This window comes from Brassica napus, chromosome C9 (genome assembly GCF_020379485.1).
Source record: "Brassica napus cultivar Da-Ae chromosome C9, Da-Ae, whole genome shotgun sequence".
NCBI lineage: Eukaryota > Viridiplantae > Streptophyta > Magnoliopsida > Brassicales > Brassicaceae > Brassica > Brassica napus.
Genome location: NC_063452.1, coordinates 51,028,624 through 51,055,289, shown reverse-complemented (window position 1 = coordinate 51,055,289; position 26,666 = coordinate 51,028,624). Strand labels below are relative to the sequence as shown.

Sequence of the window (26,666 nt, the reverse complement as noted above, 5' to 3'; positions counted from 1 at the left end):
GTACTAGAATTTAAAAAGTTAAATAATGTTTTATTTTTGTAATAAAATGTTATTATTAATTTTTTCAATTATTTTTAAAATTTTATTTTATTTACGGATCAAATCGAATATTCTTTAAAATTCTAAAACATTTCGGATATCTGAGTCGCCGAATATCTAAGTGGCTAAAGATCGAATCGACACGAATGCTTCCAAATACCCACATATTCGATATGTGCCCACCTCTATTTACAGATGCAATTTTATTTTCTTTATATGAAAAATGACTCATGTCAAGGCTTTTTTTTTTAAATTTGATTTTAATTTTATCTTTCATGTATTATTTTGAACAAAAATGTCATTTAATATTAATTAACAATATCTTTATATATTTATCAACTATTTTTATATACTTTTTACATACACGTACATGTGCACCTTGATGTGAGCACCTTGTAACTAAGTATTCACCACAACTGAAATACCTAACTTTTTGAAAGTTGAAATATTTTTTCTTAATGCTTCTTTCACTACCGACCAAATTGTAGTGAAATGATTTGTTTTAATAATTTTCTTTTCTTTTTCTTAAACTATTATCTGTTAGAAACTATAATATGAAACTATTGGTTTGACATGAAAACTATCTAAAATTCATAACATGAAAATAAACAAATAATATTAATTTTTGGTTTTTACCTGAAAAAAACCAAAAAATCAAATATTTTAACCGAATAAACTAAAATGAATATTAATTTAAAATAATAGTTATATTTTAGAAGATTAAAAACCAAAAAAAAAAATCTGAAGACCAAACCAATATCCAGATTAAACAGATTTAATATATTTTTATTAAAAATAACGAAACTAATACTCACATCCCGCAAATTATTACCTAGTAATATAATATTTAGAAAGATAAAATATTACATGTCATAAGATTGTGCAACTTAAATTTGTTGCCTAGTGGAAGCTTGAGTGAGCGAGAACTGGACGGTGGCTTCTTGCATGTCAACTGAATAAGGGTACTTACTACATAAGCTGTGTCTTGGATCTTGACCAGCTAAACTCAACTCAGGTTTAGGCAAAGAACAGATGAAGACGAGATTATCATCCTCGGCTGCCCTGGTTCCTTTTGTCAAGTCTCCGGCGGGTCAAAGCCGCGAAGCTCTGCTGCAGATCGTGGACCCCACTTCGTCTAGCCGAAAACTTTTGCCGGGGTGGACCATTGTGAAACGGCCGCGATCGTCATCTACTAGCCGCAAAGGCAGTGTCGATACTGTAAGTGAAAGCTGACCTATGTTGATTGTCCTCTGTATGATTGGTATCAAGTTGATGATTTTTATTGTGTCACATAGCTCTTGTTTGTTGCATGTGAGGGTTCTATGATTCGTTTTTTTTTTACATATGGTTTCTTGGTTCAAAGTATTTGACTATTTGTATTAAAGATAGATCTTAGAGAGTTATTATTTGAAAAAAAACCTCATATTTACTTTATTTCTGTGTGTGTGTTTGTGGGTAAGTACTTTATCGAGCCAGGGACTGGTAGAGAGTTTCCGTCTCTAGAATCTGTTCAGAGATACTTGGTTGGAGAAGTACATGATAGACGCTTAACTCGAACAGGACAGTTCTTCAATGAAAGGACAAGGCTTTATGAAGAATCCAGAACCAAACAGGTCACTTGATTTAGATTCGAATTTGCATGGTTCTTGTATCAAAAAACTTTAATATATATCAGTGTGTTCGTTTTTTTTTGTTTTTACAGGATCGTCGCAGGTCAGAATATGCCTCCAAGGGTTTCCGTTTGCCTAAAGGATGGATTGTTGAGGAGTTTCCTAGGTTGAACTCCTATCATATTGATAAGGTACTTATGTAGAGCTTATCAGAGCTATTATGTTAACTTGTTTTTATTGTATCTCAAACAATGTATGTATTGGTTCCTTACTTCCTTTCAGTTTTATGTTGAGCGAAAAACAGGATACCGGTTCCGTTCCCTTGTTTCCGTTGAGAGATACTTGAAAGATCCCGGGAAGCGTGCAGATAAGAAGCCTATGCTTATAGAGTATCACCGTCCCCGTTCCAAAGGTTTCAGTTTACCTGATGGATGGATCGTTGAGGGGAAACCGCGGAGTAATTCCAGTCATATAGACAAGGTACACACATCTGTGGGTTTGGTTATCTTTTGTTTGCGTGTTATGGTCCGACCGTTAATGCTGTTTGTTTGTTTGTTTGCAGACTTACATTGAGCCAGGAACAGGGAATAAATTTCGTTCTCTGGCTGCTATTGAGAGATACTTGAACGGTACAGATGACTCGGTTAATTCCATGGTGCCTTCCGGGCGGCTTTTGGTAAGTTTATTAAGCTTTTACACCATTTAGAGGCACTATGAACAGGTTTGATGGTGTTTTTCTTCCAAATTTTGGCTAACCCGAACGCACCGGGTTTCAGACCGTTGTCGTTGACGAAAATCCACCAGAGAAAGTTAAATGGGTACTGAACGGTCCAGGTGGAAACATGTTTAGTGCGCATGTGAGCGGCTCGGTCGTGTCTAGCTCTGTCAAACAGACATGGTCTGAGGCTTTTGTCTCATTGATCCAAGACCGCTTTTAACCAAAATCTGGGTCCTTGGTTTGGCGTTTTTTGCTGTCGGTTTTATCACTTTTGGTTTACTGTTTAACAAGATATCCCGGTCGGTAATCTCTCCAGTCCAAGAAGTTCATATTTCGGTCTAGTTTATAATCGACCTTAATAACCGGTTTTCCAGATTTTCCCTGTCCATAGTCAGTGTGAACCGAATTTTGCTATATCGGGTAGGTATGTTAGTGCTCACTGCTCACATTAAGTTTGAGGAGACTAAATCGAATGTTGTATGTTTTTTTTGGTAACTTGAGAATGTTGTATGTTGTTAGTTTGTAATGGTTAGAATTCCTCGAATTTTAATGTTATTTTAAAACTGCTTTTATATATTCTTTCTCACTATTTTTTTTTTTTTTACACTTTTAATCAACTTCTCAAATATAATCGCCAAATTTTATCTTTTGTTGATTTCTAGTTATCTTCTGTTTTATTTGTATTTTATTTTATTTGTATTTTGATATGTTTACAATATAATTAATAAATTCAAGTTGTTAAAAAAATAATAATAATCGCCAAATATAAATAGTGAAGGTCATCCATTCATACCAACAGATAAAGCTAGTATCTCTCAAGTTTGGTATCTTAGATTGAGAGGGTGTTGTTTGATCGTCCATGCGAGGTATAATAGTAAGAAAATATTACATTCAAGGTCAGTTTTATACTCCTTCAATTTTTAAATGTAAGTAGTTTTAGCGAAAAGAATTTGTTTCACAAATAAATAGTTTACATATTTCAATACATTTTTTTCATTTATTGGATATTGTGTGACCAATGAAATAATGTTAGGTTTTTAATAATTGGTTAAATTAATTTAAGGTTTTTAATAATTGGTTAAATGATATATTCTTTTAAATAACAATTTTCTAAATATTCGTGCTTTTAAGCAAAACTACTTACAATTAAAAACGTAGGGAATACTTTCTAATAACACTTTAAGACAGTTTCTACTCTTCACACACTTTTTCCTTTTCCCAACGCACTTTTCACTTCTCTCAAATCCAACGTTATCCATGTGTACTATGAAAACCAAACCTACTCAATTGAAACCGAATTAATATTTAACTAAATAACACAAATTTCTTACTTTTTTTTTCATTATTTCTTTTATTTTTCCCTGTTCTTTCTCTCTTTTTTGGCCATTGTTGTAGAAGCTTGTTTTGTGAAGATGTAGATGAAGCGATATAAAAGACGACGGAGAAGAAGTAGCTGACCTACATCGTCTTCACCACTTTTCTATGCCGTCTCCGCCACCGATGTCCGGTGTCTCCGCCACCGATGTCCAGCGTCTCCGCCAAAAAGTTCTACATTTTTATTCTGATAAAAAAAGTTTGATGTTTCTCGATATTGGTGTTGTTGTTGGTAGCCTTATTGAAGTCTTTCCAATAAATATCTTTGTCAAGAAAGATAACGATAGGAGATTGTTAGTATTTGAAGCTTAATTTAATTCAGCCACCAATAGAAATCAGAGCAACTCAAAAGACAATTTTTATATTAATGTTAATAATGGATAATAAAATTGTGTTGAAATCCACATTTATAAACATTTATTCAAATATTGTACGTAGTGTACATGTGGATTTAATACTCTAGTGTACACATATAATTGTCTACATGTACGCTTGTACATTATCCACATGTACGTTTGTCAACATGTACAAATACCCAATATCAAAATGTACAATTGCAAACAATATACGTATGTACAAAAATAAATACATAAAATATCATTAGGATACACAATACTGCTACGCATAATAACAATGAAACAAACATTTTCTACTGTTCCAAATTTAAATACTTGATCACTTTCTTTTCCACACTGTCTTGAAAAGTTGTGTTTAAATTCTGAGCATGTTTTTCCTTCACGTTTCTTTTACTTGTTGTGAACGGAAATGTTACACATCACATTTGAGTTGTTAATTTAAGTTGTATTCTTTTAAATATTATCAAGTATTATTTTTAAATATACTTAATATTCAATACACACATACATGCTACCATATGGATATGTGGACAAATAAATATGGATGCTTAATCAAAGAACATAGAGTTTCTTTATGTACACGTGTACGCCTCCTATATGATATCCACATGTACACATCAACAATGTGTACTTTTTACATATATCTACATGTGTTCATATGACTAATATTGTATTTAAGAATACAAACCACATCACTGCAACTAAGAGCATATAATGCTTATTTAAATGAAAATTTTGTTATGAATAAGTAAAAAAATCTAAATTATACATACCCAACACATTCATGCGGCGTTGACAAGACAAACGCTTTGACCCGCAGTGCCGTATAGTTCAAAGCGGTAATTAGACTTGATGTAAAAGAGTTTTCCGGTGACAAAATAATAAGAGTATTAGACAAAGAGGTTTAATACAATTTGAAGTGGTAATCAAACTCAGACCGTTGGAGAGCATTAATGAGTGAGCGGTGACGATGGCGGAGACAAAAAAAATGAAGAGTTGATTCATTTGAGAAGGAAGATAAACTGTGACTTTGACCATGGATGAACAACTCTCTGATTGAAATTTTGGAAATCAGATTGTGGTTAGTTGATCGAGATCTGAGACTACGCGTTGGAGGATGAAGGAGATAAGGATTTTGTGGTTATTGAAGTCATCGAGTCTCTATTTGCCTAGATACTTTCTCTGTTATGTCATCTAGCTCCACCGCCTCCGTCGTCAAATCGATTAAGTTTCTCGGTGTGATTTTTCAACTTTTCTCAGTACAATTTTTAGGTAAACGTGCAAAAGATGAGAAAAAATATAAAAAGGTGTGGTTGAAAGCTCTTTAATGTCGTTCTTATCTCTTTCCAATTTAAAAACAATTTACAATTTAAAAACATTAAACTAAAAAAGAAAAAGAAACGTTAAGCTTCGTTTGGGATAGCAAAGTAAACAACCATAGCATTACTTCAGTAGTTGTAACTAACTTATTGTGTAATAAAAGAAAGATTTACACTAAAAAGCAAATTTCGAGTTTATTATTTCACTCTATGACAGTTTCAACTACCAACACACTTTTTTCCTCATCTCAACACCTTCTCTCCTCTTCCCGACGTATGAAAACTCAATACTACCCTTTTCCATTATCTCTCTTTTAAATCTAACAAAAATACTAAAAAATGAATTATGTGGCCATAAATCAATCTCTTTTTTTCTTTCTCTTTCATTATCTCTTAAATTTTTTTCTTGTCTTCCTCATACAATTTTTTTTTCCGTAAAACAAATCATGCTGAGAAGAAGATGAAGATTATGATGAAGATGAAAAACACATGACGATGGAGTTCGATTTTGCAACCCTTAGTCGGCTTCATATAGAACCAGTAGAAGAATAAGATGAGGAAAGAGAGGATGACAGAGTTGATGATGAAGACGGCGACGACAGTGAGAACAAAGACGATGACGGCAAGGATGACGAAGGTAAATGTGATGTATGATTCTGAGATAATAAGTTTGCATGGAATCATCGGCATCAACGTTTGGAATCCTCGACTCATCTTCCACCGTGGATTTAACCATCGTTCCGGTGATGGATAAGATAACTTCGATTAACTCGGTTTGTGCATATGGCTGCTTCCTTATAATTTCAATGAAGTGGTTATGACTGAACAGAAATCTAATGAGTTTTTGTCTTCTGATTAAAATTTTAAAGAAGCGGTTATGACTGAACTGAACAACGACTCCGGTTGTCATCGTTAAAGGTGTAAAGATTTGTAATTTTTGAATGCACATACCCGTCTTTGTGAATTACACAGATCATTGTTTGGTTTGTAATCAGTGTACATGTAGATTTTATAAACTGATGTACATGTGGACAGTCAAACATTGTGTACACATGGAAATTTAAGAAGGATTATTATCAAATATTTTATATTTATCTTACGTCTCTTGATGTGTTTTTACTAATCAACATATATACTGCTGCAAAATAGTATTCCACATGTACACATAATTCTCTGTATCCACATGTACATTTATGTGTACAAGAGAGTAAAACATGGACAATGATTTGGCGTTGCAATGAATATTAACATTTAGTAATCTAATACACATATATGAAAGCGTTTGAATGTTTTACATATATACTGACAAATACCATCGACATGTAAATATATATTTGACTATCCATGTGTACATAATGTTTGACTGTCCACGTGTACATTAGTTTAAAAAAGAGACGTAAGATAAATATAAACTCTTTGATAATAATCTTTCTTAAACTTTCATTACAACTTTAAACTTATATGAAGCAAAGAAAGTCCTCACTATGGTTTGTCCAAAAAAAGTCCTCACTACGTATGTGAAAAGCCCCATTTTTTTCCCTTCTTAGCAACATAGATCAGATTGGATACCAAACTTTCCATATCAAAAGAAAATTGGATGAATAAGATGGAAAGACTTGTATTTTATTAAGTTATTTGCAACTATTACACCATAAATAAATATGATTGAATCAAGTCTTGAAGACTAAACATCAGTATACATGTGTACATCAACGTGCATGTGTGCATGTGGACACGTACGAGTACATGTACATGTCAAACACTTGCAAACAAAGAATGCAAGTGTTTATTTTACTTGGACAATGCTTCTCTAAAACTTATCAAACTAAAACAGACAAATCTTCTTACTAAGCCAGCTTCAATGTTGTATATCTCTCATACAGAATGGGTACCTGTTTTTTGGTCGATGCGCCACAGCCGGCGTTTGTGGTACCAATCAAGTGTTCAAGATTATATGTACGGGCAATGCAACATTTGATATTTTGTATACATGGCTTTCACAATAAAAAAAAATCATAAGAATATTACTTAGTACAAGAAATTCCCACCAAATGTCGTTCACATGGACAACTGTCCACATGTCCACATGGACAATTTACACAAGGCGTACACATGGACAACTTACACGAGGCATACACATGAATAGCTTCTTGTCTTTGACTCCATGCCAAGACTTGTCCACATTATGGAGTTGTCCATCAAAGAACAAAAAAATAGAATAACAGATAATTCAATGAAGACACATCGTTCAAACCAACATTTTCACCAAAACAAATACATCATATAACAATATAACATAAAAACATAACCTTATGTTTCTCTAGGATCCATACAGAACTGAATTAGCTTTGTAAGTCATTTCAAAATACTAGATTCAAAAATCATATATACTTTGTGAATCATCCAAAGCTAAGTTTCAAAGGTAATACATAATAAGCTGAGATGATATAAATAAATAAAAAACGAATCTAAAGGAAGCAAACTGCATCTTTTGGAATCAGAGATCAACTTTATGATTGAAATTCAGTATTAAGCAAGAGAAAGCAAATAGATTAAATGTAATCTTACCTCGCCAAGCTGCCGTCAACTTAGTTCCAATCTCTCCGGATTTACATCATCTAGCTTCATCTGCGACTGAGACGGAGATTGAGCAGGAGGTGGAGATACATCGGGTTGCTTAGCCACTTTCTCTTTGCCTTCATTTGTACTTATGGCTACATCTCGTTTTTATGATATTTCTTTGGTGGTTATTCTTGTGGAGGATGAAGGTAGAGGTGGAGAAGAATAAGAAAGACCAACGAATCAAGATTTTGATTCAGAAAAACCTACTATCAGAACATGAGAGAGGTGTATGCACGCTTAGATTTTTTGTTTCTTTGTTTCAAATCAGTATAATTTGATCCAAAACCACTTTATTGACATAGAAAAAGAGAAAAGAAGGTGATGAAAGAGATAAAGAAGAAGAAAACAATTTTATTTATAAAAAAAAGTATGGCTGTAAATAAAAGAAGAACAAAAGAGATATTGTGTTTTTCACACGCCACAAAAGGTGAGTGTTGTTAGGGATAGTGCTGTCATTTTACTTCCACAAACTACCTCAGTAGTGGAATCTGTCTAATTGTGTAATAAAAAGACAGAAAGTGTCTTTTTATGTTAATAACTCGTAATAAAATCACATAAACTGACTCTCAATGTAAATCTCTCTAATAGTCAATGTTCTAAAAATCGGCCGCCTAGCCGCCTAGACTGCCGCATGGGCTCTACATGTCACTCTTCTGCTCCGATTTATGCCAAATCGGTTAAAAAAATCGGATATCCAATTTTCTCCATCTAGACCGCCTAAATGACCGCCTAGCCGCTTAGACGGCCGCCTAACCGCCTAGGCGGCCGCCTAATCTATTTTTTATTATTTTAAATAATATTTTTATTTATTTATTTGATCTAAAATTTTATAAATATCATTTATATTCATAATTTTGATGAAAATTACACTATATTAAGTTTATATATTCTATTTGTGTGTTTTATACAATCTTAAACATGAAAATGTATTAATGGTATATACAATTAAAGATTAACATGTTTTATAACATAGTAAACAATCTAAAAATTCTGCCCCGCATAATTTCCAATTAATCTCTGATTTTTTCTTTAGGCACTAGGTCCAACCTGACCGTCCAAGTAGCGTCTAGCACGTTCCCGAACAGGGCTAATAGTAATGTAGTGAATGGTTTAAAAGAAAAGAAAAATGTAACTAAAAACATAAAATAATAGAACTGTGAAGTAGAGTGTGTACACGCAATGGCAGGCTCTTTTTACTAAAAATATTAATTCACTTTCAGTGAAGTCAGTCACCTACTGCAAGGTCTGCAAGATCTTATGCATTTATATAATCTCTATCTGTTCTTGAATTTACATCAAGAAGACAGAGCCTTTGATAGACTAGATTGTATACAATTAACTTATTTTAAAGATTCGTCTAAACCTTTCTCCTTTTCTTCTGTCAACCTAATGTTTCTTTTTCTTTTTATAGAAGAAAACCACAAACTCTATATGGATTGAAATAAATTACAATTTACAACACAGCAGAGGCTCATGTCTAAATTCTAAAATTTGTGTTTAAATCATCATAGAAATAATCAGTTAGTTATTCCAGGGATTTTCAGATTTTTTCCCTTCTTTAACAAAAAAAACCAAAATAGAAAAAAAGTAAAAGAAAAACACGGTCCAAAGTTAAGTAAAAAAAAGCTTCATCATAGAAGATCAACAATGTTTTGATATCATGTGGTGATCCATATATTTTTCATAAAAATTAATATTTATTTATTATAATGAGCATGTCAAATCTTTATATCAACTTTATATTCCATTTTTTTCGATGTGAAATTGTAAAGAATTTAAACATCTTGATATATGAAAAAACTATTCCCCCTATTTAATCATGTGTTTCTGTCAATTAAAAAAGTCTGATTATTGCGAAATTAGTGATATATGTGTCCCAGTTTCGCTTCTTGATAACAAGATTCAAAGTACATTGGATGTGTTCACTCTAACAAATACTTTTATGATTTTTTGTAGTCTTTAGAATAGAGTTTTGTGATGCATTTGAACGAAGACTTTGAATATCAGTGCTATTTAACACTTCTAGAAATAGGTAAGTGGAAACTTCTAAGTTTTCAAAGTCAAAAGACAACATTGTTGGTTATTGAAATTTCTTTTGGTATATGACTATTAAAATATTGTGTACGTGCTACAAATTGAAATTGGAATTGACGCCAAAAAGTACAAATAGGCCAAAATTAAAGGGCAGAGAAACTTTTTCTGAATTAAAAATTTGTAACCTCAAGGCACCACCCCAGCATTGACTCTACGCTTTGTTATAATTTCAAGGGCAAATATCACTTTACCACATTTCAATGGCATTTATTCGATTATAATATAGTAATGTTTTCGATGCAATTTCCAGTAACATATAATTCAATTTTTCTCTAAACAGATCACGCCAAACTAGAGTCAATTTGTAAAATAATGAATAATATTTGTTAAAATTTAGAAAATATTTCGTAGGAAAACATGCATCATAAATATCTATAAACCTTCAGTTAATTGCTAGAACTCAGAATCACATTACCACTACTAGAGATTCTATCAATACTCATTCGTTCCTACTCCAATGTGGGTAGTAGAGTTAGCAGTGAAAAACAAAGTGAAAATTCGTAAGTGATATTCCCAGTAACTATAAGGTGAAGTAAACCGAATCTGAAATTAACCTCAGAAGACACATAGGGTCAAACTAAAACATTTTTAAATATGTACACATCATGTTTACTATTTAGCATCCATAGGGTTTTTAGTAGTTACCTACACACATCACAAATGCTTATAACTACTCATCATTCCCTATTCTTTTTTTTTTTGTTCTTAAACCCAAAATAAGCTTGTTAGCCTCCGTGTCGTTTCTTTTCTTCCTGAGTTTCTTTTGTTACTGATGCACACCATTGTTCCTTAGACCCAACGACTTTGGTTTTCTCGGAATGCATTTAGCTAGAACCGCCTCTTCCTCATCATTCTCCGTCGTTGGTCCCATTCTTGAACTCCTAATGCATCAACAAATAAACAAATAAGTATTATTATAACCCCTTGTATTTCGTATTGGTACATATATAAACGCCTACAATGAAGAGACATTTGAAAGACGCACCAAAACGTACTTGTATACTTTTTTACCATTTTCAGCTCTTCAATCAACCCACGCCATAGCCATTTATTTTAATGTACGGTAACAAAACAAAACAAAACCAAGCACAGATACAACCCATTAATTGTTTACCTGTCAGCATTGTGAGAAGAAGATCTTTTCAAAGCAGGAACAAGTTCCTTCTTGGTCTCAATCAAACTGCCGCTAAAATACTCCTTATCTTCCAGTATTACCCTCCCGAAACTCTGTAGTTCCTTCTCTGCCCTCTCTAGACAGTTATCCCCTGTTCCTCGCGTTACCGTGCACCCGCTACCTCCAGTCAACGACAGCCCTTGATCTTTCAACAAAACGGGCCCACATTCCTTAAACGACATCGTTCCACACGATATCAGCTGCATTAACACGGCAGAAGCTCGCATTCTCCCGCTCGATAAGCTCTCCACCGTCCGATGATCGTTAGTGCTCTCGTTTTGACGCAATATCAGCCGTCCGTCCGCTTTGATAAGATTCTCTAAAGTCTCGGGGCTCGAATCCGACGGTGGAGGAGAAATCTCGTCTCTGCTCAGCTCAACGCTCCGATTCTCGTAACTCGCCGGACTTTTCACCACCTCCTCTATCTCCTCCTTCGCCGGTTTTCTCCTCCGCCTTCGATCGTCCGTCTGAGTAGAAGCGTCCGCCGCGAGTCTACGAGCCGACTCGGCGCTCGACTCGGTCGCTTTGTACACCTTGTACTCGCTGAGATCGATGGAGCTCCACGACTGGTTTCTCCGACGATGCACCGCCGGCGGGATATCCTCGCCGGAGTTTTTCTCCGGGTTTAAAGATCTCGGGTCTCTAAACGACGTCGTACCGAGGAGGCTTCGAGGGTTAGAGAGAAGACAGGAATCAAGAACCTCAGAGCCTTTGAGTACGTATTCTTGGCCTTGCACAGGGGAGATAAAGTCTTCCTCCGATAAATCGTGCCAGACGAATCCATTTTTGTAGCTCCTGGAAGTTCAGAAGATCGGACGGTTAGGATTTAAAGGCGGAGGAGTAATAGATTCTGACGGTGGAGGAGAAAAGAGTTACCTTTTGGAAGACCAAGAGTAGAGATTAGCCATGCCTTTGCCTCTAAGATCATTCAAGCGGTTTATCACATCTGAGAAAACAAACAATAAACTTTTTTGAAGCTACAATTTGAAAGTTGCCGCCTTTATCACTGTTATGTTCCAGTAGTAATAAAGAGTAAACAGCCAAAGAGAAGAGAGAGTTTCAAAACCTTTTGAACTCAAAAAGTAACTTTTGTTTATTTTTGAAAAAAAACCGTCTTTTTCAGTTACAAATCAAGAAAATTTCAGAAAAAAAAAAGTTAGTGATTTTTGGGTCTATGTGCTACCTTTGAGATAGAGACCATCGCCGGAAGAGAGTGTGACTTCCATGAAATGAGGATGGTCAAGCTGACCATTCCGGGAGAGATAATAGACTACGGGAACTTTCCGGTTAGCAACCGGTTTATGACGAGGCTCAGACCAGATTCGGTTCCGGTCCGGACTGGTGTCTTGTTGGTGGTCTCTAGATCTCCTGGGGACCAGATAGTTGCTATCTGGTGTTGCTCTGAACACTCTTGAACTCATCCTGTTTTTGTGTGTGTTGTTTCTTTGTTTTCTGGTAATGAAAGAAAGAAGAATAGACGAAGAACCCGAAGTGAGAGTTTCTTTGGGGAGTTATGAGGAAGTGATGTTGATGGAAAGACAAAATCTTTTGTTTATGAGTTTGGATTTATAGAAAGTAAATGAAGAAGAGAGGAGAGAGATGAGTTTTTTTTTTTTTTTTTTAAATGGGATGCGAGAGACAAAGGGCTACACAACAAATGAAACTTTACTCTCTATCTCTCTCGCTTCTGGCTTTTCTGATATAAACCATACCAGCTCTTACTTACGCCCCCCAGTAAAAGAGCATTTTCTAAAGTCCATTTCATTTAAATGCCTCTAATGACTAATTCAATTATTTTGTGACTTTCTTAGGGTAGTATTTTTCTTTTCAAATTTGAAATTTTTATAAAGTTGGTAGAGATTTTGAATAAAGTATTTAAATATTAGACTTATTAGGAGGTTTGTATATTGAACTAGGCTAAATTATTTAATAGAATAACATTAGATTTTGAAAAATTGAAGGGTGCCTAAATAGAACATTAGATTTTTCAAAAAAAAAACAAAAAATTCTGAGTTTTTAAAATCTAGATTTTCAATTTAATGTGTATTTTTTTAAATTGTACCTTTTCTAAATATCAGTTTAATAAAAACCTAATAAATTCAAAACCTTGCTGTTTTATGTAAATAATTTGGAAATTTGTTTACGTTAAAGCGCCTTTGGGGAAAAGAGCATATAGCCTTAATGATCTTATTTTGTCATTATATACCTTTTAACTATACTGATTTTATAACAAAAAAAATGTTACTTACCTGAAATAATATAACTTATGTACACATGCATATGATAAATAAACTATGAAAGGCAAACCATATGTACTATATTAGAATTAAAAATGTTACATTATGAATAATCCAAATTGATCGTACGCATAACTACATTAAGTGAACTAATATAATAAGGTTTGTACGGGATATCGAGTCAAGCGGCGCTGTTTAGAGCGTTTTCAATGCAGTTTATAAGATTTTAAAATGCTAATGAAGTTGACTAAAGGAGACCACTTAGAGAACCCTCTTCACACTTAACTTTGACTACAAAATATGAAACCGACGACGATTTTAAATGTGTCGTCCGTTTCAACGACTTGATTTCTGTGGACCTATACGGCTATAGTTATGAAACTATGATACAAAAATAAAAACGGAGATAATCGGCCCGTTCCTCCCTTAAGGCAGCTAAAGCACAAGCTTTAGGCCACATAATTCTTAAAAAAAATTTAGGCCACATCTTAAATTTTGTATACAAGCCTTTTTCATTTATTTGAGTTGATATTAATACCAAAACTGCACGATCCTCATTCCTTTTTACGAGTTTCCATTTTCTAATGTTATAGCTATCAAAATGACATTAAATTAAAAGGAAATTTAACTTATTTGACAAAAAAAAAGACAAAAAATTTCTATGAAGGCCACAATTTTTTTCAAATGCTTTAAGCCACCTAATTGTTTGGGACGGCAAATCTACTTCTAACATCTTTTTGCAAGATATATTTAACGATGGTAGGCACTAGCGGTAGGCAGTTAATGACTTAATGTTCGAGATTTACAGTCTCTGTCGTTTTATCTTTGTGTTAAATGGATATTCAAGGATAAATACTCCAGTTTTTACTTTTTTTTTTTTTGAGAAAGAGCTTGTTTTTACTTTCTTTTTGTGTCAAACCTTCCAGCTTTTACATTTTCAAGTAGAAACATAAAGCAAAAAAACTATTTGGGTCAAAAACAAGAGTAACTCGTTTCCAAGGTTGTAGAAAATCTTACAAAATCTAACAGAAGATACAAGGCAAAAACTAATCCAATGTTTTCAAAGTACAAACAGAAAATACATAATGGAACGTTTTGGTCACAAATTCACAACTGATGTTACATAAAACATTATCCACACGACCACGACGAGTGATTGTTCCAACTACATGGCTACGCTAGGTTACCACATTTGAAATTGAACTTTTAGGTATGTATTATATATTTTTTTTGTTCGGTGCGGGCCACAATGAATTGAATCCATGACGTCTTTTGTCATTAGAAAATCATCCAATTAAATGATTATGGCTTGCTCAAAGGAAAAAAGGTTATACTTTGACTTTTATTTCTTACTTTTCATGAAAGGAGTTCACGGACAATGTATCAATGTGGTCCCTTAAGAGATTTTCTGATGAAGGGTTGAGATGGATTAAAATGATTCTTTCATCAGCTGCATTATGAAATTTGTATACGGTCAGTCACTGGACATAGATACGCTCCCTTCATAAAATCCAAATATTCTCTCCTATTTATCGAACGGCTCTCATACTCTGACTGAGATTTATCAGTACGCCGCTTATTAATAGTCATGCATAAACATCTCACTTTCGTTGTTTTTTCTTGATATCTTGTTTGTTGTTGTGTTTCATATCTCCTTTTCAATGTATATGGATTATGGATTGCAAGTACAATTCCATTGATTTAAAATGGTATTTTGGGTCAAAAAGTAACCTAATCAATGAATAGAAATACTGTTGTGATGTTTCTAGTGAATATATATGCATGCACATGTTTGAATAGAAACATTGTTGTGATGCTCCTAGTGAATAGATGCATGCACATGTGACATGTGCATAGCAGATTGTACCGAGCAAAAAAAAATTGTACAGTGTTTTCTTGTTTTGATACAGGTTCCAGCGTATAGTGAAATCAGTTAAACTCGGTGTCGGTTTAAATGGTATGAGAAAATAGTGACATAACAATGGCCAACAAGAATGAAATAAAAACAAAGTTGCGGTCGGTCGTCCAAGTTAGCGGCCTAATAATCAAACTCACCCGTTCCTTTTTTTAATTTCACGTGGGCACTCAACAAAATATAGTACTTTTATTTACAAATAAATTATTATCCATATTTACTAGTTTTGTATACACCCAAGACATCCTATCTCCCTGCCATTTATTGCTGGCTCCAACTTTTTTTTTTTTTGGCAACCTGCTGGCTCCAACCTAAATACGAGTTTCCTGGTAAATGAAGTATCAAACAAGATACCAAGCTTCCTCCCAATCGAGAATATATTTTTCGTTTGGAACGAAATTCGGGAAACAAGACTGAGTCTATGCACAATTAAACAAACAGTAAAACAGTTAATGCAGGTAGCAAAGAAAATAGTAAACCGGCTATTACGAATAGTAAAAAGCCTCGCAAACAAATAGTATAGCTAAAATGCTGAAATTGAATAGTACATATAGGCAAACAAAACAGAGCCAATCGATATATCTATAACGGATTGATAATATTTACACTTGTCATCTTTTTTTTCTTTCTTGCACCATTACTAGGAACGAAACATTATTTTTTTCTCTATATTTTACCTATTATAAAATTGAATTTGTTCCAATAATATAACTCTATAATAAAATTAATCTATTATAAATTAAAATATAAATGAACGTAACTGTTTTATTCTAAAAATAAAGTAAAATGGTAAAATTTCTATAAAATCTACTTTATACTAGAATTATTCTATTTTACAAGTAAATACAGAAAGAAAATTAATGTTCTATTGGAAATGTCCATTTTCTTTGTCATTCATGAAATTCAACTTCAATGTTTACAACCATCGCACGAATAAACAAAAAACAGAAATTAAAACAGCACATTCGATAAGTGCGCTAAAAAACCACTCGAAAAACAGAATGAACAATGAAATGTAGAAGTCTTCTGAGGATGCCGACTCTGAAATAGCCAAGACATCTTTCGTATGACTTAGGCTTTAGTTAGCCTCAGACGCATCTCGAAAAATGTGTGCCTGTAGCCATACATGACTTGAAAAGCCACATAAGATTGGCATCTGGGATCTTTTATTACACTCTTAGAGATCTCCATAGCCATTTGGTTGTATTCAGATGTTACCCAGTTCAAACAACTTACCTCCAAGGAGAGGAGCGAGTAACGTATTTTGCATATCCATTCTCTAAACTCGGGTACCGTCTCATCATGAATGAGCATGTCATACGTCCGATGATTATAGACTTCAAGGATTACATGACCCATTTTAAGGTCTATCATTTCTTCCACTGCACACGAGAAGAACACTAACTCTGCTTCCAACTCTGAAGATATCCCTGAAAACATTCTTCAATTGTGACAAAGAGCATTACCCCCTAGCATCTCTTACAAGCCAGGATCCTCCACACATATGAGTTTTTGGTGACCAGGAACACCCTATATTGCATTTCACCAGGTTGGGAGGAGGTTTCACCCAACGTCGAGTAACAATAGGTTTCTCCCTTCGTGGAGGTATCATCGTAGTGTCATAGTTGTTCAGTTTAAGCCACACTAAAGCTTCCTCCAGCGCTTTCTCAAGAATCTTCGAAGCCGAGAGTCTGGCATGTTCAAAGAAGAAGAGGTTCCTCGCTTTCCAGATATGCCAAAGAATCCAAGGGAAAGCCAACTTGAGCATGAGATCAATTTCCTTGTTGACGCTGCAGGAGAAGAGGAAGTGCAGGTTCAGAAACACCGAGTTGCAAGAGAATCTTGCAAGCGGTACAGGTATGTGAGAGAGCTCCCACACTTCCTTTGCCATTGGTCATTGGAACAACATGTGGCAAATAATTTCCGGTCCTTGCCTGCACAACGAGCATGTGATGTCAATTTGTATCTCCCAAGAACGAAGTTGTTGCTTCACCGCCAAGGCACCTGAGAGTGACCGCCATAGAAAATGGCGAAGTTTAAGAGAGGCTTTCGACTTCCATAACTTTCGCCATAATTGTTTTTCCAGAGGAGGCAGAGCTGCCGAAGTGGTAAGATGATTCCCTTAGATGCTATGCAACAATTTGTAACCAGATTTTGAGTTATACTTTCAGTCTTTCAAGAAACCCCATTGAAGCGAGTCCGTTCTAGAGAGATGGAATTTTGTAGCAAGCACTCGCTCAACGTCTTCCTTAGCAATGAGCTGTCTGATTCTTGGGACGTTTCAACCTCATGCTCGGTAATCATTCACCGATAGAGTAAGATCAACAAAATCGTCCTGATGATAATTTGGAAGACGTGGGACTGTGTCTACAACCCAGTTCTCCAGCCAGACTTTAGTGTATTCCATGTTACCAATCTTCTTGATCAAGCCTTGACTCATGAGCTCTCTGCCATGCATAATGCTACGCCACGTACGACGGTCTCCTGCCCATATTTCCATTAAGAAATGATGTGCGAGGAAAGTATCCGTTCTTAAGAATACGTGCTACCAATGAGTTAGGGGAATTCCAAATTCTCCAAGCCTGCTTTGCAAGTAAGGATTGATTGAATTTTTCAATATCATGAAAACCCAAACCATCCAATTCCTTCTCTTTGCAAAGCTTTTGCCATGCCACCCACGTAATCTTTTTCTGGTTATTTCCACTGTTCCACCAAAATCCAGTCATACCGCTTGTAATCTTAGCACACACTTCTTTAGGCAACTTAAAACAAGACATCGCATAGACATGGAGCGGTAGAGCGATGGATTTCAAAAGAATTTCTTTTCCACCTTGCGACATGGACTTAACGAACCACCCATTCAAGCGACCTTGCAATTTTTCTCTTATGAAGCTCATCAACTTTCTTTTAGAGCCACTGAAACATTCCAGAAGGCCTAAATATGTTCCTTCACCTCCTTCCGAATGAATACCCAAAATATCTTGCACATCTGTTTTTGACGCATCCACCACCTTAGAACTGAATATCACTGATGACTTCAAAGGATTCACCATCTGTCCCGAGGCTTTCCCATATAAATCCAGACACGCCATAATTTATGTTCCTTCAGCCGAGTTAGCTTTGCATAGCAAGAGACTATCATCAGCGAACAATAAATGGTGCACTGATGGACATCTTGTAGCCAATTTAATTTCGTTCAAACGACCTTGTTCTTCTGAGAAATTCAGACAGCTAACAAGAGCTTTAGCACAAAGAATAAAGAGGAAATGAGAGAGAGGACTTCTTACCGAATCCCTCGTTCTGGTTTGATGAAACCATGTGAGTTTCCATTGAGCAAAACCAAAAAGGACATAATGCTAACACATGCCATAATCCATCTGATCCATTTCCTAGCAAAACCCATCTTCTCCATTAAAACCTCCAAAAAAATTCCACTCAACTCTGTCATACGCCTTATACATATCAGTTTTGATCGCCATCAATTCCTCTGATATTTTCTCGCTCGTCCGTAAGCCATGAATCATCTCGTGAGCAATAATGACATTGTCAGATATAAGCCGGCCAGAAACAAAGACACCTAGAGTGTCCGAAATAATTTCAGGGAGGAAAATCTTTAGTCGGTTGCATAAGATTTTAGAAATAATGTATATTGTACCGAACAAAGATTTATTGGCCTCATATCTTGTACCTTTGTTGGATTCACAATCTTAGGCAGTAGACTCAACAGTGTATGATTCCATCCATCTGAAATGATAGACGATCTAAAAAACTCATGAATCTGTTGTGTGAGGCATTGACCTACTATGCGCCAGAACTTTTGATAGAATAGGCCTGTTAAACCATCTTCACCGGGTACGCTACTTCCGTTCACACTAAAGGCTTCTTGTTTGATCTCTTATGAAGAAACTGGTTAGTGGGTTGCGAGTTCATCTACTCAGTAACTCTGACACGGAACCCTTCAAAAAGAGATTCTAGATCATGTGGGTTAGAGCTAGTGAAAAGGACTCTGTAAAACTCCACTACAAGATTGCCTTTGCCCCCTTCAGAGAAATGTTCTCTGCCCATATCATCGAGGAGCATAAGAATACGATTCTGCACCCTTCTGCCTTTGATGCAGTTATGGAAATACTTGGTGTTGCGATCACCAGCCTTAAGCCACTCCTCCCTACATTTTTGCCTCCAGAAACTGTCTTCCTCCCTTAATGCTTCAGCTAGTTCTTGTTTCAATCTGCTCATCAACTCATTTGAAGGATATCTTTTCGAGACTTCAACTTGTAGAGTGGCTTTTAACCTAGTGAACTTATCTCGTGAATTCAAATCTGAATAGTTTTTCCAGTTCATGATCCCACGACATCTCCGTATACGATCCATTGTTCTACACTGCTCTCCCCTTTTGCCTTTCCAATTCTGTCTTACAAAGTCTTGAAAGCCTTTTCTAGAGATCATGCGTTTATCGAAAGAAGAAACACCTTTTACTAGGAACATTCCATTGGAGATGCTCTTATATAACAAAAAAACATCAGCGATTTCAAGATTTTTGTCAGAGCTATGTAAACAAGTTTGAGGTTCGTGTCATCAAACAACATTTCAAGTAGCCAACCATAAATAAAATTGAAATGTTAATATTGATTTTTTATATCTCAGTCTTCATGTTGAATATAATTACTAGTAGACAATAGTGAGTTACCTGTCATAGTTAACTTATATGCACGGAGTCAGCGATCGGAGTTTATATAATATGAAAATTACATAGTAAAATAAAGGAGCAGCCGTGTGGACGTGTTTACGTTTTGTGCTCAAAATAGGGATCTATAGGAATGGTATGTGAGCTTGAAAAACATTGGAAAACAAAAAGCTACAAGATTGATCTCATATAAAGCTAGAGACACAGATGCATAGCTTTCGCACCAAGTTTGTATTGCGTAGCTACTGAGTTAGATGCTTATACTTAGCAAAAAAAAAAGAGTTAGATGCTTATAGACCAGTCCCGGTTCTCTTAGTGAACCCAAGTCGGAAAAAGAAAAACATATTTGATTATCAGGCACTATTTTTTAGTTTTCTTTTGTTTTACAATATTTTAATTTACTAAAGCAACTCCCTGGAATTAAAATAGTCTAAAGAAGTATTCATTTTCTTTAACTGGAATTACAATGAAATACTAGATCTTGATCATTATTTTCATTTTTACACACATAATTATTTATTTACATGATTAATTGTAATATTTACCATATTACTAATTGTTTAATCTCTATATTATTAAAACAGAACTACATTTTCGAATTGTTTGGAAACATATATAATAGTATAAATGAGAATTGTTTGAAAACATGAATAGGGTTTTTTGCAAATATGACTCAAAACTTAAAGTCAAACACAAAACTAACCCATGATTTTTTTTTTGAAATTTTCATTTGCCCTATGCACCCCAAAAGTTTAGATTATTTACAAAAGTGCCATTATTTTTTTATTTTTATTTTTTCAAAAATAAGTTTTTTACTCTTTCATCCTCATCTTCTTCAAGTATTTACAATATTGTCATTGCCATCAATACACCAACCACCATAAACAACTAATTTAAAGCTATTAATGCACCTAAAAATCGATTTTGACTCCTTCTATCTCATTTTTTATGAGCTAAAAACAACATCTCTTTCACTTTCTCTCTATATTCATCCAAAAAACCCAAGATTTTTATTCTAAATTTTTTAAGGTTCATAGAACCAATCAAGCTCATGATTCGTGGTCATTAACAAGTAGGTTGCTTTGGTGGTGAAGTATTGTGTGGTTGGAGAAGCTAAACAAGTTATCTCACTAGTTAAAGCTATGAAATCAATTTTGTTTCCAGAACTGTCCGTCAGAAGACTTTCGTGTAAGTCTTCTCCGTCTTCTGGTCAATCCATAGGTTAGTTTCGCAATTGACTTTATGTGTGTCTTTTAGAGACGACTTCTCTGGAAGTCTTCCGGTTTTCTTTGTTTTCAAAAAAAATTAGAAAAGACTTCCCCGTCTAGGATAAACATGTTAGTTTTTCATTTGACCGGATTGTGTCAGAAATTTGACTTTTCCTAGACGACTTACACGGAAGTCTTCCAACATAAAAATAGAAATTAAATATTTAATTTTTACTAGACGGCTTCCAAGTAAGTCGTTTCAGGTTACTTTTGCAATTGAAAAATAAAACTTAAATATTTAATTTTATCCGGACGACTTCCATGTAAGTCTTCCGGTAGACGACTGACACGGAAGTCTTCCAGGATTTTATTCTGAGATTCTGGTCAAACCTTGGTTATTACAGAAGACTTCCATGTAAGTCGTCTGCCGGAAGACTAACATAAAATTCGTCTGGATAAAATAAAATATTTAAGTTTTATTTTTTCAATTGAAAAAGTAACCTGAAACGACTTACATGGAAGTCGTCTAGAAAAATGAATATTTAATTTTTTTTGTTGGACGACTTCTGTGTAAGTCGCCTAGGAAAAATCAAATTTCTGACACAATCCGGTCAAATGCAAAACTAACCTGTTTATCCTAGACGACTTTCATGTAAGTTGTCTAGGAAAAGTCACATTTCTGATACATAAAGTCAATTGCAAAACTATCATATGCATTGACCAGAAGACTTCCGTGTAAGTGTTCTGGACGACTTCCGTGGAAGTCTTCTACGTCAACGTTTAATAAAATTTCATTTTCTCTAAAACTATAGAGACTTTAATATTTTCTTGTTAATTCATGTATATTAGTCAATATTGGGGCTCCTGAATGAAATTCATAACTTAATTGGTGATAGTTATGAGGTTAATAACATTCATGCTTATTAATGTTCCTAGCTAATGAGAGAAGACTTCCACAGAAGTCTTCTACGTTAGTTTTTGTAAAATTTGTATTTTCAACTTTAAGATATATATTTTTTAGCTTTCAAATGTGTTAAGTAACTTTATGAATATCAAGTCATATGATTTAATGTGTCTTCTTCGATCATAAGATATAATTTTTAACTTTAATGAAATTTAAAATTTTAATGTTCACTTAAAAATTCGAGTTTTCCGCTTAAAATTTAATTTCCCGCTTAAATTTCTCCCTTATATTTAAATTTCCCGCTTGAAATTTAAGTCTTCCTAAAAGTCTTCTGAGAAGAAGTCTTTCGGAAGACTTCATTGAAGACTTCTAGTGAAACTGTTATAGGTTTGAACTAATGTAATGTTTGATCTTTTATGAATTTGACTAAGTTTTCTTGAGAAGTTATCTCCATTAGTTGTAGTAAATTTGACTAATTTTTTTGTGTTATTGTGTTTTACTATTGAAGTTGTATCAACAACTTCAATAATGGCAAGTACTTTTGGCAAGATAATATTGTAGACATGAACATATTTACCAAAAAATTTCATTATCTTTTCAAATTTACAAAAGAATTCACAACTAAAAGAGTGCACATACAAATCATAAAATAGACCATAAACAAAACTATTATAGCTCATTTCTCCACAAAGACAATATTAGACTCCACTTAACATGGGAGAAGACTTCCAGGAAGTCGTCTAGTGCATTAAATGTTAGAAGACTTCCGAGAAGGCTTCACTGGAAGTCTTCCAAATCTGTCTCAGATCTGAAAAACATGCATATACAAAAGCATTCAAATGGCTTCAAAACATAGAAAAACTTCAAAAATAAGGTAAGAGCTTAAAACAACCAAAAGAGTTTTTAAAAAATAAGAGATTTAAGCAACAAGAGGTTACCAAATAAGAAAATATGAGTTATAGATCTATCTTTAAAAGAGCGGAAGATGAGAACCATGTAATGAAAAACCTACAAAACAAGATGAATTAGTGAAAATGACATGAGACAAAAAAATGATAAATTAATATAAAGTTTGGTGTTTACCAAAAAAATGATAAATTGTGAAAAAGTTAAGAGCTTTAAGCAACCCTGATATACCATGGATTTGACCCATTTTCATCCATGGTATATAAGTATTTTACTATCTATATATTATATATTCTATCCTATTAGGTATGTTTTCAGGTTCAGGAGTATCTTGGAGTAAAGTGATGATTATGGAGCATTTAGAAGCTTAAAAGAGATTTCATCCGAGCTGACCATTAGAGGTCGATACGAAGATGAAGCAATCGTTCGACGCACATCCAGTGCCGTCGACCGATACAGAAGAGAAGCCTCGGCGATTGAAGATTATGATTGATCAATGTACATCCTGTACCATCGATCAAGGTCAAGATGCGAGATGCGCGACTTGGTTCCAGCCGACTTTAAACCCAAGGCTTCACCAAATTACAAGATTACCCCTGACGAGTTTTTAACCTAATAGTTATATACTTGCCTAAGTGTTAGGAGGCAAGAGAGCTTTTGGCCACCATTGTATTTTTATTTTCAGCAGAGAGTTTCAGGAGAGAAAATCATAGAGAGATTTGTGATTGGAACTCCATTGATTCATCCATTCTATTCTATGCAGTTTTTATCTATATTTTGTGTCATGAATTGCTTAGCTATGTCTGAGTAGTTCACTTGTTAGATTCAGGGTTCAAATAGGTTAGAGGGATTAGCTCCAACTATAGATTTGCTAAGTTGTGATATTCATTGATTGATTGTTCATTAATGCTTATTTTAGCCTTGCTAACTAGAACATGAACCTAGGAATTAGCATGAGTCAAGCATCCTTGACCATCATGTCCTGAATCTAATCTGTCATGCTAGGACTGCTAGAGAGATGCTAACTGCTGATCTAGGAGACTAGTGAGCATTATCAACCTGCGCCTAGGGCTTAGCTAGAAGCATCGATCGATATTGTCTTCTGACAATCGATCGATATTGCGAAAGGTGTATCGATCGATATCCCTATAGGATCATCGATCGACACTTTCTTGTGATCAAAAGACGACAGTTGAGATCCAAGATCTAGTTAGTTAACTAGTGAAACATTACCATCGCTGAACACTGTGATTAAGGAGTTGAGGTCTAATATATCATGCATGCAACTGTTAGGCATCTATAGGATTATAATCTCCAACACCTGAATAGAAACCCTGCATCTAATATCTTCCAATAAGTTACACCCCCAATCATCTTGTTAGACGAGCAATAGACTTGCTCAATTAGGATTGCTATTTACTTTTAAACCATAAAACAACAAACACTTAGAATTAATAATTTGACTAGATTTAATAGGTTCCCTAGCTCCTTGTGGATTCGATCCCTAAGTACTGTAACTGTATCTCTTATTTGAGAGAGTAATTCACTCCTTAGGGTAATTTGAGTGGTATCAAATTTGGCGCCGTTTCCGGGGAGCTTTGATCGCCATTAGATTTAATGTTATTAATTCTTATTCTTTTCTCTACCCCTATACGGACACAAAATGTTTTCTTATCTTTTCAGGTGCATGCCCAGCAGTTCCAGAATCAACAAGGACAAACACCTGCTATTCTCAGAAGATCATGCTCACTTGGAACGAACGATCCACAAAGACTAACGTTCCACATCGTTCGACGCAGCAGCTTTCACGTCGACCAATTCTCACAGCCAACCGTCGACCGACCTTCATCGTCGACCGATCTACATCGTTCGACATCGATCAATACTACACCGCGTACCTCGATCGATCATCAGTCGCGAAACATGGTTGCGATTGTTATTCTCAGACATGACGAGAATGGAAACCTGTATGACCAGGATGGTCATCTGCGTAATGCAACATGTCAGAAACTAGACGCTCAGGGGAATGTAATCCCTGATACTGATGCTACAGGAGATGCTCAACCTGTAGAAGAGGCTGCTCGACCAAGGGCACTGGCTGACTAAAATCGTCCAGATGAGTACTACACCAACAGATCAGCTATTCGACTTCCAGAGATTCAAAAGCAGAATTTCGAGCTGAAGCCTCAGTGCTACACACTCATGTCGTAGATACCCTACTCTAGGTTACCGCACGAGCATCCTATGGGCCATCTAGAGAGGTTTGAGTATCTTATCGCTGCTATTCGTATGGATGGAGTCCACGAGGACTACCTATTGTGCAAGCTCTTCAAGTATTCTCTCACTGGAGAAGCGATGCACTGGCTTAAGCAGCTACCCACAGGATCTCTAACATCCTGGTCCGACATCAAGAATGCTTTCTTACGAAACTTCTTCGATGAGGCACGCGCTGAAGACTTGAGGAGAAAAATTGTTACATTCGCGCAGGAGACTAGAGAGTCTTTCAAAGATGCGTGGATCAGATTCAAGTTCTTCCAGCGAGACTGTCCACACCATGGATTCAACGAAGTGCAACTGCTGAGCACTTTCTTCAGAGGTATCGCCTTGAGGTATCAGATGGCTCTTGATACAGCTAGCGAGGAAAACTTCAACACCAGGAATCCGGTGGAAGCTTTGAGACTGATAGAAAATCAAGCAAACAGCAGCAGCACCAAGAACACTGACTTTGAGAGGAAGAAGTCTGTTGCATCCCTAGGGAAAGAGCAGATGGACGAAGTTAGAGCAAAGTTAGATGTGGTTTATGAGCTTCTTAGGAAGCAGGTCTGCTCAGCTGAAGGAGAAGTAGCTGTAGACATGGAAGGAGAAGAAGATGTGAACTACATTGAAGGTACTTGATTTCAGAGGTCTGGAAACCAGGGTGGAAACAGAAACTTCTATGGCAATAGTCAGAGGAGTAACCAGAGTTCACAGTTTCAGAAACCTTTCAGCAACAACAGCAGAGGCTATGGAAACTCATTTTACCAGAATCTACCACCACAAACTCAGGAAAGCAAGATTGAAGGAATGCTTGACAGAGTTCTTGAAGGACAGCAACAACTCACTGTGGACTTCAATGGGAAGATAGATTCCGCCTACAACAGTCTGAACACGAGAATTGAGACCTTAGGGACTCAGGTGAGGAAACTTGAAATGCAAGTGGTTCAGATTGGAGACACTGTAAAGAGGCAAGAAGCCTTGGCTAGAGAGGTAGGAGTTGAGAAAGCAAAACACCACGTAAATGCCATCACAGACGATGATTTCGGGCAAGTGGTGAAGCATGAGAAGCTTGGAGAAAGAGACTTCGAAGTTGAAAGCTCCATGAGTTTCGGCGGATCACTATGGTGTCAACCGATGTCAAGGGATGCACATCGCTCGACAGACCATGACGAAGATCGATCGACGGATTACTCTAACCATCGATCGACGTCATCTGCTAAATCGATTGCGAAGTGTAGTGCAGTTCGGAT

General features: G+C 35.3%; 2 protein-coding genes across 2 annotated transcripts; one reads left to right on the top strand and one right to left on the bottom strand.

The window, feature by feature from the left end:
• Positions 1-934: 934 nt before the first annotated feature.
• On the top strand, positions 935-2,939 carry LOC106366646 (methyl-CpG-binding domain-containing protein 7-like). The gene is made up of 6 exons (XM_048769490.1): positions 935-1,257; positions 1,500-1,652; positions 1,742-1,840; positions 1,932-2,129; positions 2,212-2,325; positions 2,426-2,939. Exons 1-6 carry the CDS (start codon positions 1,072-1,074, stop codon positions 2,585-2,587), a joined length of 912 nt encoding a protein of 303 aa, XP_048625447.1. The 5' UTR covers positions 935-1,071; the 3' UTR covers positions 2,588-2,939.
• A 7,678-nt stretch (positions 2,940-10,617) lies between these two features.
• On the bottom strand, positions 10,618-13,013 carry LOC106366648 (protein SOSEKI 5). The gene is made up of 4 exons (XM_013806299.3): positions 12,490-13,013; positions 12,183-12,252; positions 11,247-12,101; positions 10,618-11,013 (listed from the first exon to the last, which is right to left on the bottom strand). Exons 1-4 carry the CDS (start codon positions 12,725-12,727, stop codon positions 10,899-10,901), a joined length of 1,278 nt encoding a protein of 425 aa, XP_013661753.2. The 5' UTR covers positions 12,728-13,013; the 3' UTR covers positions 10,618-10,898.
• Between the last annotated feature and the right edge of the window lie 13,653 nt (positions 13,014-26,666).

What these genes read in the sequence shown, in the direction of transcription:
- LOC106366646 (XM_048769490.1), top strand. Translation starts at nt 1,072, where the DNA reads ATGAAGACGAGATTATCATCCTCGGCTGCCCTGGTTCCTTTTGTCAAG. An exon ending in AAGAATCCAGAACCAAACAG is followed by an intron (nt 1,653 to 1,741) that starts GTCACTTGATTT and finishes TTGTTTTTACAG; the next exon opens with GATCGTCGCAGGTCAGAATA. An exon ending in ATTCCAGTCATATAGACAAG is followed by an intron (nt 2,130 to 2,211) that starts GTACACACATCT and finishes GTTTGTTTGCAG; the next exon opens with ACTTACATTGAGCCAGGAAC.
- LOC106366648 (XM_013806299.3), bottom strand. Translation starts at nt 12,727, where the DNA reads ATGAGTTCAAGAGTGTTCAGAGCAACACCAGATAGCAACTATCTGGTC. An exon ending in CGATGGTCTCTATCTCAAAG is followed by an intron (nt 12,253 to 12,489) that starts GTAGCACATAGA and finishes TTGTTTTCTCAG; the next exon opens with ATGTGATAAACCGCTTGAAT. An exon ending in TCTTCTCACAATGCTGACAG is followed by an intron (nt 11,014 to 11,246) that starts GTAAACAATTAA and finishes TTGATGCATTAG; the next exon opens with GAGTTCAAGAATGGGACCAA.